Below are 14,826 nucleotides of genomic sequence, written 5' to 3'. Positions count from 1 at the left end.
TGAAAGAGGCTGCAGTGAAAGCCTGGAAAAGATTCAAGATTCAAGAGTTTTATTTGTCACATACACAATTATACAGAGTATAACCAGCAGTGAAATGTAGGTCAGGTCCGCTCCAAGGACAGTGCAATTATAAAGTATACAAATATTAAGAAAAAGAAAAGTAGAAAAAATAAAATAATAAAATAAAATAAAATATAAAAAATATAAATATAAATGTGCAGGTCAGTATGTTGTTGACTTAAATAGTAATAAGAGGAATGTGCAAAACGTTGTACAGGGTATTTAATAGCAGCAATATGAGGTAGAAAAATTTCTGAATATTGATATGGTGATATTTACGTGGAGTCATGTGATGTTATGACACAGACTTAGAGTTTAGGAGCCTGGTGGCCTTGGGGAAGAAGCTCCTCCTAAGTCTCTCAGTTTTTGCCATCAGGCTACGGAAGCGCTTACCAGATGGAAGCAAAGTGAATAGATGGTTACCAGGGTGATTGGAGTCCTTAATCATTTTTACAGCCCTACTTTTGCAGCGTTTGAGGTAAATCCTGCAGAGAGGGGAGAGCAGACCCTGAGATGCGCTCAGCTAAGCGCACAACTCTCTTTAGTGCTTTGCGGTCCTGATTGAGCTGTTTCCATGCCACACTGAGATGCACTGAGTCAATACACTTTCTATGGTCCCTGAATAGAAAGTTTTCAGGATTGCTGGTGAGACCCTGAATTTCCTCAGCTGTCGCAGGTGGTACAGTCTTTGCCTGGCTTTCTTAACCTGTGTTTGGATGTGTGTAGTCCAAGTCAGGTTCTCGGAGATGTTTACACCGAGGTACTTGAAGCTACTCACCCTCTCCACAGGGGTCCCACTGATCATAAGAGGAGTGTGGGGCTGCTGCTGTCTCTTCCTAAAGTCCATGATCAGCTCCTTAGTTTTGCTCACATTCAGAGAGAGACAGTTGTCCTGGCACCATGATGTGAGTCTCTCTACCTCATCCAAGTATGTGGTCTCATCATTGTTGGAGATGAGGCCCAGAACCACAGTATCATCAGCGAATTTGATAATAGATGTGGAGCTGTGAGAGGACACGCAGTCATGCGTGTAGAGAGAGTAGATCAGGGGACTCGGGACACAGCCCTGTGGGGCACCTATGTTCAGGGTGATGGAGTTTGAGGTGAACTGGCCAACTTTCACCACTTGAGGTCTGCCGGTGAGGAAGTCTTGAATCCAGTCACAGAGTGAGGAGTTTAGGCCGAGGTCTGTGAGTTTAGAGGCCAGCTTGATGGGGACTATAGTGTTGAAAGCTGAGCTATAGTCAATGAATAGCAGCCTAACATAATTCACATTGTTGCTGTCTAAGTGTGTGAGTGAAGAGTGGAGGATGTGAGAGATGGCATCGTCTGTAGATCTGTTTGGGCGATAGGCAAACTGAAGGGGGTCCAAAGTATCAGGGATGGAGGAGCAGATGTGGCTCTTTACAAGTCTCTCAAAAACCTTCATGACTATAGATGTGAGGGTAACTGGGCAATAGTCATTCAGGCAAGAGGGTTTATTGTTCTTAGGCACAGGGATTACAATGGATTTTTTGAATGAGGTGGGAACCACGGAGGTAGCAAGGGACTCATTAAAGATAGAAGTGAACAAACCAGCGAGCTGATCGGCGCAGGACCTCAGAACACGGCCGGTTATCCCATCAGGTCCGGCTGCTTTTCTGACGTTCACTTTCTTTAGCGCCCTCTGAACCTCATCCTCTGACACGGTGATTACAGGATCAATCCCTGCTCTGCCTGCTGCTTCCTGACGCGCTGGTCGGCAGAAACGCGCCGCCGCCGTTGCAATCGAAGCAGCCGTAGAAGATGTTTAACTAGTTGGCCAGCAACAGATCTGCTCTCACCTCTGCGGAGGATTTGTTTCCAAAGGCACAGATGGTCCTCAGTCCCTGCCACATCCATCGAGAGTCATTGAGCTGGAAATGAGACTCAATTCTCTCTTTGTATCTGTGTTTGGCGGCTCTTACTGCGCGTCGGAGAGCATAGCACGATGCTTTGTACTCGCTTGTATTCCCGGTCAGAAGAGCCTCATTGTGTGGGTTAACCGCAGCACGGATTGTTCTGTCCACCCACGGTTTCTGGTTGGAGAATGTCCTTGCAGTTATTGTTTCTGTAGCTTGCTCGGTTAGCGTGTTTACAAAGCTCAATGCTACATTTGTGAACTCGCTGATGTCAGATGAACTCGCCCGGAACATGTCCCAGTCGACGTCATCAAGAGCCGCCTGCAGCATCTTTTTCACTTTAATCTATGTTAATTATATCTGTTCCAATACTTTTGGTAACATGACAAATGGATGGGTTCAAACAAAAGGTGCTATCTTCTAAGTTGTGTATCAGATCCAGATGAAAATCCACCTGTAAATAAAAGCTGAAATGTTAATCTCTCAACTCATATTCATCTTTTGATGTCAAACCCAAATGTTTTCAGTCTACAGCAAAAATAAAGGCATTGGCCTCACTGTTCCAATACTTTTGGAGGGCACTATATATATATATATATATATATACACATACATACACACACACACACACACACACACACACAGAGAAGAAAATACATAAACAGAGCTTTTGGAAAGGTTTTTTGGAAAGGTATAGGAAGAACAGTGATCTCTGACTTTTATAAGAACTATGTCTGTTTTAGTGCTTAGTGATGTTGATAATCTGAATCGCAGATCAGACCTGCATTCCTAGTCAAAAATTATAAAGGAATGTGTGTCAGATTCTTATTGGAATTTCATCAGATTTTGGAACCAAGCCCAAAGGATATTAATAAGATCAAATAAGAAACATCTAAAAATCAATTACAGACATTCCTACAGGACTTTTTGCTTTTGCTTTTATTGGATTATAAAAATCCTTGAAATTATTTTTGATGCCATACAGGAACATTCTACTTTACTGGGAATCTTAATAGCCCTTTTGGGACATTTAGATTACATTTACACATTTGACAGACACTTTTATCTAAAGCGGCTTGCAGCATATATCAGCTATTTTACCACATTCCTTTAGGATTTTTCACTTAGGGGTAATTTCAACATTTCTTATCTGCTGTTTGAGAGGAATCTTTTAAAAATGGAAACCTTAAAATGCAAATTTGACAATTTATTGTGACTTAAAATACTGCAATATAATTATGTCAGTCATGAATACCACAGCAATTAGCAATGAAGAATAATTTTGTATCAATTTATTGAAATATTCTAATTATTTTTATAATTACTTTTTTTTTTTTTTTTTTGCATTTATGAGCAGATGTATAACCTTTTGAAGGCTAAAGTTACTGCAGCCCTTGAACCAAATATTGCTATAGTATCTCATAACAGTTAAATAATATTCTACCATCATACATATAGCTAAAACCAACACTCTTGCCTACATACTGAGTTTTTCCAATATTTCCTCATCTGTCATCTTGGACTTCTTCTTCTGTCGGTCAGTGTGACGGTACAGCATACTGGATGTGTTCTCTGGCTGTACTTGAGACTCTGGAGGGGTTGTGACGTCTTTGACAGAAGCAGGAGGTGCAGCTGACTCAATAACAGAGCGAGTGAAGATCTACAGAAAGGTACAGTGAGTATGTATCTTTAGTAGTATAACTGTTGTTGTTCCTAACGTATTATGCATCTAAAATCAAAAAAAAAAAAAAATGCTGTACTAACAGATTTGGTGTGCTCAGGGCGTGGGGCAATGATAGGTGGAACCTCATCATCATCATCATCTCCTTCTTCCTCTTCGTCCTCCTCTTCTTCATCTTCTTCTTCAGACATCGGAGGTGCAATAGAAGATTCAGAAGTTGTCTTAGCCTCTTGCTGTGCTCACAAACAGACACACACACATGCACAGAGTACAAACAGTGTTGAGCGCTTGATCCACAATCATACATATCACAAATGCATCTCTGTACTGTTCATTCATATTTAGCAATTTAAAAAGGCTACTTCTTAAGTGAAACAGCAGAGATTATACTCCGCAGTAACAGTTTCAAACAGTATGGCTGTGATTACTTCTGGTTCATTCAAGGAGAAACTGCACATTTTGGTGAATTTAGCAGGCCATCTGTGCTTTCCATGCACTCAGATGTACACCCATGTACACAGTATGCCCAGTATATATACTACGTTGCAGCAAAAGAAAGTATGCTATTATGCTATTCCTTATGCTGGTAAGACCCTTTACAAAGTCAAATGGACTGAGATCACTGACATTACAGGCATAAGCATAATGAAATGGACACTAGCAGGACCAGTGAAAAAGTTGGTTACCTTAGATGAGGGAATGAGACATTGCACCAGAGCTGATATTATGTGGAATTTTTTTTCTCAAAAATACTACTAAAGACTTATTTAATCATGCCAGTTAAGACTGGCCAATGGCGTTGAAGAGTACAAAATATCGGTGGGCTTCCCCACCAAATAAGGCAGGACTGAACGTCATTCTCCTAGAATCTTGATTGAAGTGTATAAAATCATTCCGTGTGTTACGTGGGTTGTGGCTCAAGTATGTCAAATTACACAAACACATATCATGTGCCAACAATCCAGTGAAACACTCTTTGCTTAGACACTGGCAGGCCTTTCATGAGTCCACCATGATTGGAATGGCTTGAATGGGGGTCCCCGCGAGAGCATCTAACACAAGTGCCAAGTCTCAAGTTGGTTGGGTGGAAGGGTTCAGCTGTCTGGGTGACTTATCAAAGTTAGTGTGGAATATTATTATTTTATTATTATTTTTTGACATTTATTTGAATATTTTTGCTTTTTTTCACAGAACAAACAGAAGAACAACAAGAATGAGGAAAAAATAGATAACTACAATAGTAATAATAAAAAATATAGCTGCAAGCAGCGATTACCACGGTTCAAGCACTTAAAGGAAAACGACACTGTTTTTCCATATTCCAATATGCTCTTCCCTCAACTTAGACGAGTTGATACGTACCTCTCCTGTCTCAGTGCGTGCACTTAATCGCTCTAGCACGTGGCGCCACTATGCTAGCATTTAGCTTAGCACCATTCATTCTTTAGGATCCAAACAGGTATGAATTTAGAAACCACCAAACACTTCCATGTTTTCCCTATTTAAAGACGGTTACATGAGTAGTTACACGAGTAAGTATGGTGACACAAAATTTAGAATATGGAAAAACGGTGGCGTTTTCCTTTAAAGGCCTTGATGGCTTCTATGCTGTCAGGGGTCTCAGCCAACGTGAAATTTATGGCTGACACCAGAACATTTCCATGATGGAAAACGTGATGCCACACACACAGAGTAATGAAAAGGTTGAACTATATTACTTCACACACACTCTATTACTTAATAGATACTAAGCATGCTCACACACAGAGACACAGATTATGTTGTAGATATAGATAAATAACTTACCGGTAATAAAATGCTTACTGGAAGTGTCCTGTTTATAATATTTTTCAGGTTTAAATTTAATCATAATGTGGCATAATTGTCAAAACTGATATGTCTGTATAAATTAAGTACTAAACTTTGACTAAATGTGATTTTAAATGTAATGATGATTTTAAACTATCTGAATGTCAGTACCTAATAAAATCTGAGAAATAACTATATAAGTGATAGAATGAGCCAATGAGTTCAAGTTCAAGTTTATTTGTATAGCGCTTTTTACTATACAAATCGTTGCAAAGCAGCTCTACAGGAAATTAAGTTTCCACAATATATTTATATATTGCATAAACTTAATATATTTAACTTATGGCAAAATTTGGTATGATCCAAATTTATTTTATTTTATTTTTATTTTATTGGTTTATTTAATAGGGACCATGCATATTCATGAACATTGTTGTATAAAAATACACCATGTAATATGCCAGAATTAGTAACAATAACTACTTTTCATCTTCAGTCCCTAGGTAGGTAACATAAAAACAGCCAACAATAATACAACATTCATTCACTATAAATGAAAAAGTACACATAATGATGACATATACATTAACAACAAACAACAAGCAAAACAAAAATACATAATGGAAAATACATTGTTCATCCCCCTCTATACTGCATTCAATTTAACAGTGAAAGTGTATATAAATGTGTGACAGTTAAAAATGAATACATCTCTGATTTTCTAGAAGCCACTGTTTTAAGTGAGTTTTAAAGGTATTGGAAGTAGGACACTCTCTTATTGGAAGGGGCAAACTATTCCAGAGTTTATCACCTATTATTGACAATACGTTTTGTTCAAAAGTGGTACGTCTAAATGGGCCCATTTACAGAGGCCCGTGTACTACCTCCGCTTTCAAGTCTTTGGAAAAAGCCATGCAGCGGAGGGGGAGCAAGATTATGTAACACTTTATATACCAAACAAGCATACTTGAGACGTTTGAAGTTGTCAAAGCTTAAAAATGTATGTCTCTCTAAGATATTGCAATGGTGGAATGACAATGGCTTTTTATCAAAAGTTTTTATGGCTTTCTTAAATAAAGATTCAATACTTTTAAGAATAGTTGTGCTAGTTAATGACCAATTTATAAAACAATACTCAATATGTGAAAAGATCCTAGTATATAAGAACAACTTGGCAGCTTTGGTGTCAAGAATCGGTCTAACTTGTTTAAAATTCTGTAAATTGAATTTAACTGTATTTGCCACCTTTTTTACATGACGTTTAAATGTTAGGGTGTGACTCCTAGATACTTAAATTCATTAACAATATCAAGCTCCTGTCCTCTAAGGAACACATTAGAATGTGGCACCTTCATATTTTGTTTGGTAAACACCATACAGACTGTTTTTTTTTTTTGGTATTTAGATAGAGGCATGATTTAGTAAGTCAGTCATCAATGTGAGCCATTGCAGATGTAAGTGTGGATGCTGTCTCATGATAGTACATAGCATATGTAAAGATTACAGCATCATCTGCATACATCTGAACATCAACATTTTGACATGCCTCTGGCAGATCATTTATATACAGTGTAAACAGGATTGGACCCTTACTGGACATTCACAAAATGGGGACTTTGAATCATTAATACGAACACATTGCTTTCTGCTGGACAGATATGATTTTATCCTGTTGAGAGCTTGTTCAGAGAAATTGAAATATGTTCATTTAGATAAAAGAACTTTGTGATTAACAGTATCAAAAGCTCGCTTTAGGTCTAGAAAGACAGCTCCAACATAAGAACTCGTTTCTAGGTAGCCTTTAACCTTTTCCAAAAACAAACAGTTAGCTGTTTTTACAAAACTTTGTAAATTGTTAGCTGAGTGATGGGCCCTGAACCCAAATTGCATAGGGTGAAATTAATTATTGCTTTTATTAAGATGTTGAATCAGTAATTTAGCCACCCATTTTCAACTATTTTAGAAACAACAGGCAAAATACTGATTGGCCGATAATTGGCCATATCTGATCTATCACCTGATTTAAAAATGGGTGTAACCAGGGCTATCTTCCATACTGATGGCACAATGGATTGTCTTAAGGACCGATTAATCAAATATGTAATGGGCTGTAAGAGGGTCTCTTTGTGCCTTTTTAAAAAATTTGTATCAAGGCCATAGATGGCCTTAGAAGTTTTTAAGCCACTGATGGTATTTGCTACTTCTATTTCAGTTATTTCTTGTAGGTGGAAAATCGGCTGTGCACAATTAATGGAGCAAATAGAACAGCTAGGTGAATTAAAATGTTTTGTTATTTCATAAACAGAGTCTAAAAAGAAGATGTTTAATTCTGTAGATATAATAATCGGATTTGTAACTAATTCATTGTTAATTTTCAACTCTAAATATTTATTGTTATAATTCTATTTTCTGCCAATCAGCTTGTTGATGGTTTGCCATATCTTCTTCCCATTTCCTCTTGCCTCTTCAATAGTATCAATGAAGAATTTGGCTTTAGCTTGTCTTAGCCTTTGTATTACTTTATTTCTTAGTGAGGTAAATTTTTGTCGGTCTGTTGTAAGACCTGTTTTTAAAAAATGTTTCAATAATTGATCTCTTTCCTTCATACGTTTCCTACACTCTTCATGTAGCCAGGGCAATGTATCCCTGCTTTTCTTTTCACTCTGCTTTCTGAGGTAGGGCCCATAACTTTCTTAATTGTTGATGTAAATTGGTCACAGTCACTCTCCACATCACCTTTAGAGAGGATCCCGTTCCATTCAATCTCTCTTAGTGCTACCCCAAGGTTTTCCTGTTGACTTATTCGGAACTGATTCGTATTTACATATTGGTGTGGCTGAGGAATGCAAACAATGTTTTTTTAGCTTCCTGGAAAAAATAATGATATTGTGATCTGACAGACCTGTCAATAGATTATAGGTCTTAGTAATTATTTTTGGTCTATTTGTGAATAATAAATCTATTTTAGTTTCAGACCGATAGTTGTTGTAGGTTGTTCAATTAACTGTGTAAGATTAAAAAAGTCTGTAATATTTTTAAGCTTTTTTCTTCCACCCTTATCACTCCAATTAATATTAAAGTCCCCGATCAATATAACCTCTTTGTTAAAATTCAAACTATGAAGGAGGTTTTTTTAATTGATCATAGAACTCAAGCTTTGCTGAGGGTTTTCGATATAGACAGATTAACCTAAATGCCATTTCAGCTGAAAGTGAAATGTTGACATCAACACATTCAATATCAGTTTCCCTATGCCATTCAATTTGTTTACATTTAATAGTACTTTTCACATATGATAAAACTCCACCTCAACCATGGTTTCTGTCTTGCCAAAAAACATCATATCCTAGCATGACAATAAGGGCCTCTGGGGAGGAACGAGTTAACCAAGTCTCTGTCAGTCCAAGAAAATCAATATTAGAATTTACAAGGAAGTGTTCCAGTTGTTCGCGTTTAGTTGCCATACTCCGAATATTTAAATGTCCACCAAACAACCCTTTAGCTTTACATCGAGGATCCCACACAGTTCGAGCCTGACTGAGCATTTGGAAAAACTTTGTGATGCAGTGTTTTTTCATCACGGGATTCCTAGATCCAGTTAAAGGCATAGTCAATGCCAAATCTACACCATGACGATCGGGTATATTTCGGGACTCACCACTGGAGATGTTAATATTCCGCTCTTGCAACGAGATGACCTCCTTAACACTGCCGCTGGAATCCGCCAAGTCAAACACAGCCCCCAGCCGCAGACGCCCCGGGCCAGTGGTCAACGCCACCCCAGAAGACTCCACCACAGCCCACAGCCAGCGGCCACCGACGGCGCCATCCAAGCGAACCCCTCCGAACAGCCACCAACAAAGGCCCCCAACGGAGCGACCGGCACAGACTACGGCAGCACAGGGGGTAAGTAAAAACAGGCCATTGGTCGAATAGCAAACAAGGGGCTGCCCTGGCAACGCCAGGGGAATGTAGGGCAGTGGTAGTCCGAGCCTAGCATTGGCTATAAGCAAATTGTTGAGAAGAGTTGCAAACAGGACACATTGAAAGATGCCAGTTTGTGTTTTCTCTGTTGGTTGCGTTCTATATCACTAGCAAGAAGTAATAATACGGTGAGTTGAACGAGCCCATGGCGTGGGTTAGATGGCATTGCACGCGATGTGGAAGACATCTTTGCACATCCATTGATGTTAAGTTTGGAGTACAACAAGTGTTGGCTACTGCCATCAGAGGTGTTTTCTTTGTTAAAGCGATGTTGCATAGACAGCAACAACAGCGCCACAATATATAGAACTATAATCTAGTGATGTAGTGAAAATTTGGGCTTAGATGGTTTAAACAAACAGCACAAACAACACGCAGCACCTGCCAGGCTACATGTGTGCATGTCAGGGTCATTCTCTGATGATGTCCTGCAAACTAATCTTTCCTTAATTTGAGTGATCCTTTGCTACCACCAAGAGTGGTTGTATTTGCACTTTCAGGGAATACAGCATATGTATGTAGTGTTTTTAACCTTCATAACTATTACAGTGTAAGTTTCTGTCCAATCTCCATAAAATGTTGCATGATTGTTTAAAATCATAATGCATGAGTTTATTTTTGTGATGTTTTGAGCTTTCTTTTAAGTGTTATAGACTTTTGCGTACATTAGATCAAGACTGCATTAATAAATGGCCCTGTTATGACTGTCCAAATGCAAATGTTAAAATTTTTGGATAATTATTGACCTAGAGAGTCCAGACAACTGTACTGCAGTGATTTTATTGATTTTGAGTTTAAAACCTACGACTAGTTCACAAAAGTTATTTTTTTAACCTGTTAACCTTCACCCCCCATCTGGGGCCTCGCAGGTGAAAATAACCTACCTAAATTAGAATGGTAACATTTCCTGACAAAGTGTGCTACACCAACAAATTAGGTATCTTTGGAAAGAATACACTGTTGGCTTTACTATCCATCATCCAGAGTTGATAATGCTCAAAAAGATAAAAAGTTATAGACACTAACGTGCCTTGAAAAATATTTTTCCACACTGAATGTTTTTTTATTTCATATACAAATACATGAAATAAGTCCTGGAGCAATCCAGAAAAGTAATGGATTAAAAGCCACGTGTCTCATGAGTTTATATTTCAAATTTGAAGACGATACCATGAAAAATGAGATTCCTGCAATATTTTTTCTGAAAATATTTATAATCCCCCCAGCCCCCCTGTTTGAGGAAAAATAACCACCAAATGTATTGCAGAATTATGTTAGTAATTATACATATTCCTGCATAGTTTTTCAATTATAGAATAATATACAGAATTTTAGACATCATACAAGTGATTTATTTGAGCACTAAAAAATACAAAAATAGTTATTTGAGTAATAAAAAGGAAGAAAAAAAATAGCTTTTTATATAGTATGTCTACTGAAGTATAAATTCTAATCTAAAATATGTAATGAACAGTTTGATTGACAGCATTGGTCCCAGAGGCAAAGTTGTTCAGAATGGGGAGGTCTATCATATGATAGGAAGATCTAGTGTTTGTGTGAATATGATTTATTTTTAATTTTTTTTGCAATTTGAGATCATTTACTGTAGAAATATTGTGTTTTTGAGGTATTTTAAATTTTTTTAGTGTCACCTCTGATCCGATCTCCGTAAAACTTTGCATGCTTGTTATGAGTCATCTGTCACATATTTTCACCAAGTTTCGAGTTTTCATTTAGGTTTTATAGGCTTTTGGGTATCAGAATCAGAATCAGAATGAGCTTTATTGGCCAAGTATGTTTACACATACAAGGAATTTGTTGTAGTGACAGAAGCTCCACAGTGCAACAGAAAGACAGTAACAGGACAGGACACAGGTAATGAAACAAAATAACAGGAAATAGCCAATGACCAATGTACAAGCAGCAAAAAAAATAAGAAATACACAATATATAATATATAATATAGGCGACTATGTATGTACAGGTCAAGTATGTGCAAATAAGAAATGAGAAAATAAAATAAGTGAGTGTGGTGAATGGATAATGTATTAGTTGTGTGTTTTACGTTTATTTATTGAGTGTTCATGAGATGTATTGACTGAGGGAAGAAACTGTTCCTGTGTCTGGTCGTTCTGGTGCTCAGAGCTCTGTAGCGTCGACCAGATGGTAAAAGTTCAAAGAGGTTGTGTGCTGGATGTGAGGGGTCCAGAGTGATTTTACCAGCCTTTTTGCTCACTCTGGATAAGTACAGTTCTTGGAGAGTGGGGAGGGTTGTACCAATGATTCGCTCAGCAGTCCGGACTACCCTCCGTAGTCTTCTGAGGTCAGATTTGGTAGCTGAGCTGAACCAGACAGTTATTGAGGTGCAGAGGATGGATTCAATGATGGCAGAGTAGAACTGTTTCAGTAAGTCCTGTGGCAGGTTGAACTTCCTCAGCTGGCGAAGAAAGTACAACCTCTGCTGGGCCTTCCTGACAATGGAGTCAATGTGAATATCCCACTTCAGGTCCCGAGAGATGGTGGTGCCCAGGAATCTGAATGACTCCACTGCAGTCACGGTGCTGTTCATGATGGTGAGAGGGGGGAGAGCAGGGGGGTTTCTCCTGAAGTCCACGATCATCTCCACCGTTTTGAGTGTGTTAAGCTCCAGGTTGTTGAGACTGCACCAGACAGCCAGCTCCTTAACCTCCTGTCTGTAAGCAGACTCGTCACCGTCCTGGATGAGGCCGATCAGTGTGGTGTCGTCTGCGAACTTCAGGAGCTTGACAGAGGGGTCTTTAGATGTGCAGTCGTTGGTGTAGAGGGAGAAGAGCAGTGGGGAGAGTACGCAGCCCTGAGGAGCTCCAGTGCTGATGGTTCGAGTGCTGGATGTGAATTTGCCAAGCTTTACTAACTGCTGTCTGTCTGTCAGGAAGCTGTTGATCCACTGGCAGACGGAGGTGGGGACGGAGAGCTGAGTTAGTTTATTTTGAAGGGTTTCCGGGATAATGGTGTTAAAAGCAGAGCTGAAGTCCACAAACAGGATCCTCACATAAGTCCCTGGTCTGTCCAGATGCTGCAGGATGAAGTGCAGTCCCATGTTGACTGCATCATCCACAGACCTGTTTGCTCTGTAGGCAAACTGCAGGGGGTCCAGTAAGGGTCCAGTGATGTCCTTCAGATGAGCCAGAACCAGTCTTTCGAATGATTTCATGGCTACAGACGTTAGTGCCACAGGTCTGTGGTCATTAAGTCCAGTAATTTTGTGTTTCTTTGGGACGGGGATGATGGTGGAGCGTTTGAAGCATGAGGGGACTTCACACAGCTCCAGTGATCTATTGAAGATCTGTGTGAAGATGGGGGCCAGCTGCTCAGCACAGATTTTTAGGCAGGCTGGTGACACACCATCTGGACCAGGTGCTTTCCTTCTTTTGTTTTTCCTGAAGACCTGGCACACATCGTCTTCGCTGATTTGAATTGTAGGTGTGGGGGAGAGAGGGGTTGCTGGAGGTGTGAATGGTTGTGTGGAGGGGTGCTCTGGGCGGGTGTGGGGTGATCGTTCAAAACGACAAAAGAACTCGTTTAAGTCGTCTGCCAGGTGTTGATTCTCCAGAGTGCTGGGGGGTGGTGTTTTGTAGCTGGTGATGTCCTTTAATCCTAGCCACACTGAAGCCGGATCGCTGGAAGAGAATTTGTTCCTGAGCTTGTCAGAATAATTCCTCTTTGCCACTCTGATCTCCTTTTCCAGTGTGTATTTGGCCTGTTTGTACAAGACTTTATCCCCCTTTCTGTGAGCATCTTCTTTGGCCTGACGGAGCTGTCTGAGTTTGGCAGTGAACCATGGTTTGTCATTGTTGTAGAATAGATGAGTCCTGGTAGGAATGCACATGTCCTCACAGAAACTGATATAAGATGTTACAGTCTCTGTGCGCTCGTCCAGGTCATTTGCCGCAGCTTCAAAAACAGTCCAATCAGTCAGGTCGAAACAGGCTTGTAAATCCCGCTCTGTTTCGTTAGTCCATCTTTTAACAGATCTTAATACAGGCTTCGCAGACTTGAGTTTCTGCCTGTAGGATGGAATAAGATGAACCAAACAGTGATCAGAGAGTCCTAAAGCTGCTCGTGGAACCGAGTGATATGCGTCCTTTATTGTTGTGTAACAGTGATCCAATATATTACTGTCTCTGGTGGGACATGTAACATGCTGTCTGTATTTTGGCAGTTCACGGGAGAGATTTGCTTTATTAAAGTCCCCGAGAATGATTAAAACAGAGTCCAGGTGTTGTTGTTCACTCTCTGTGATCAGATCAGCGAGTTTCTGTAGAGCTGTGCTCACGTGCGCTTGCGGTGGAATGTAAACACTCACGAGAATGAACGAACAGAACTCCCGCGGCGAATAGAACGGCTTGCAGTTAATGAAGAGCGTTTCTAGATCTGAACAGCACATCTTCTTTAACAAAGTTACATCTGTACACCACCTCTCATTGATGTAAAAGCATGTCCCGCCGCCGCGCGATTTCCCCGTTGATTCTGTGTCCCGATCTGCTCTTATCAGCTGGTAATTAGGCAGATGGATCGCGCTGTCCGGTATGTCGCCATTCAACCAGGTTTCCGTGAAACATAGAGCAGCAGAGTTAGAAAAGTCCTTGTTTGTCCGGGAGAGCAGAAGGAGTTCGTCCGTTTTGTTGGGTAGAGAGCGGAGATTCGCCAGATGGATGCTAGGTAACGCCGTTCTAAATCCGCGCTGACGAAGTTTCACGAGCGCGCCGGCTCGCTTTCCCCACCTGCGCCTCCTGTAGCGTTTGACCAGAGCTATGGCTCCGCCAACTACAATGTCCAGCAAAACGTCCGAAAAATCAAAAACCGGTAGAAGATTTTGTGGTGTGTTCTGCCGAATGTTCAGCAGATCATCCCTGGTAAAGCTGATCTTATTTGAAAAACAAAAAACAGGAAAAACAAACAAAAACAATACAAACACGGAGGAGCAACGCACAATAGCTGCCATCAGCGGCGCCATTTTCTGTCAATTACCATGTTTATCCACACTCCTTTAATAAATGACCCTGTTATAGCTAACCAAAAAACAAAATTATTATTATTATTATTTTTTTTAAATAATTATTCTAGAGAGTCCAGAGAATTGTTCTGCAGTGGTTTGATTGAGATTGAGCAAAAAAAAAACTAGGACTAGTTCGCAAAAGCAATTAGTTAACATAATTGTGAATATTTAATGAATGATTTGATTGACAGCAATGGTTCTTGAGGCAAAGTTGTTCAGAATGAAGAGAGCTATCATATGATACGAAGATCTAGTGTTTGTGTGAATATATGAACGTTCTACAATTTGAGGTCATTTTCTATCGAAATTTAGGGATGGCTGACGTGAAACTGACGTTTCGACACGGTGTCGAGATCCCGAAGAGCAGATGTTTC

At 39.8% G+C, this 14,826-nt stretch overlaps 1 protein-coding gene across 1 annotated transcript in view; it reads right to left on the bottom strand.

Moving 5' to 3' along the window:
* Positions 1-14,826, bottom strand: part of LOC306870222 (serine/threonine-protein kinase PAK 3-like) — a 252,637-nt gene that overhangs the window by 112,109 nt on the left and 125,702 nt on the right. Inside the window, exons 7-8 of the mRNA XM_079417359.1 lie at positions 3,705-3,854; positions 3,426-3,600 (exon numbers count right to left, since the gene is read on the bottom strand). Coding sequence (XP_079273485.1) covers positions 3,426-3,600; positions 3,705-3,854 — 325 coding nt within the window. The remainder of the gene's footprint in view (positions 1-3,425; positions 3,601-3,704; positions 3,855-14,826) is intronic.

Source organism: Barbus barbus, assembly GCF_936440315.1.
Source record: "Barbus barbus genome assembly, chromosome: 5".
Classification (NCBI taxonomy): Eukaryota; Metazoa; Chordata; class Actinopteri; order Cypriniformes; family Cyprinidae; genus Barbus; species Barbus barbus.
Note: the sequence above shows the minus strand (reverse complement) of the source record. Positions and strands in the feature narration are given on the sequence as shown.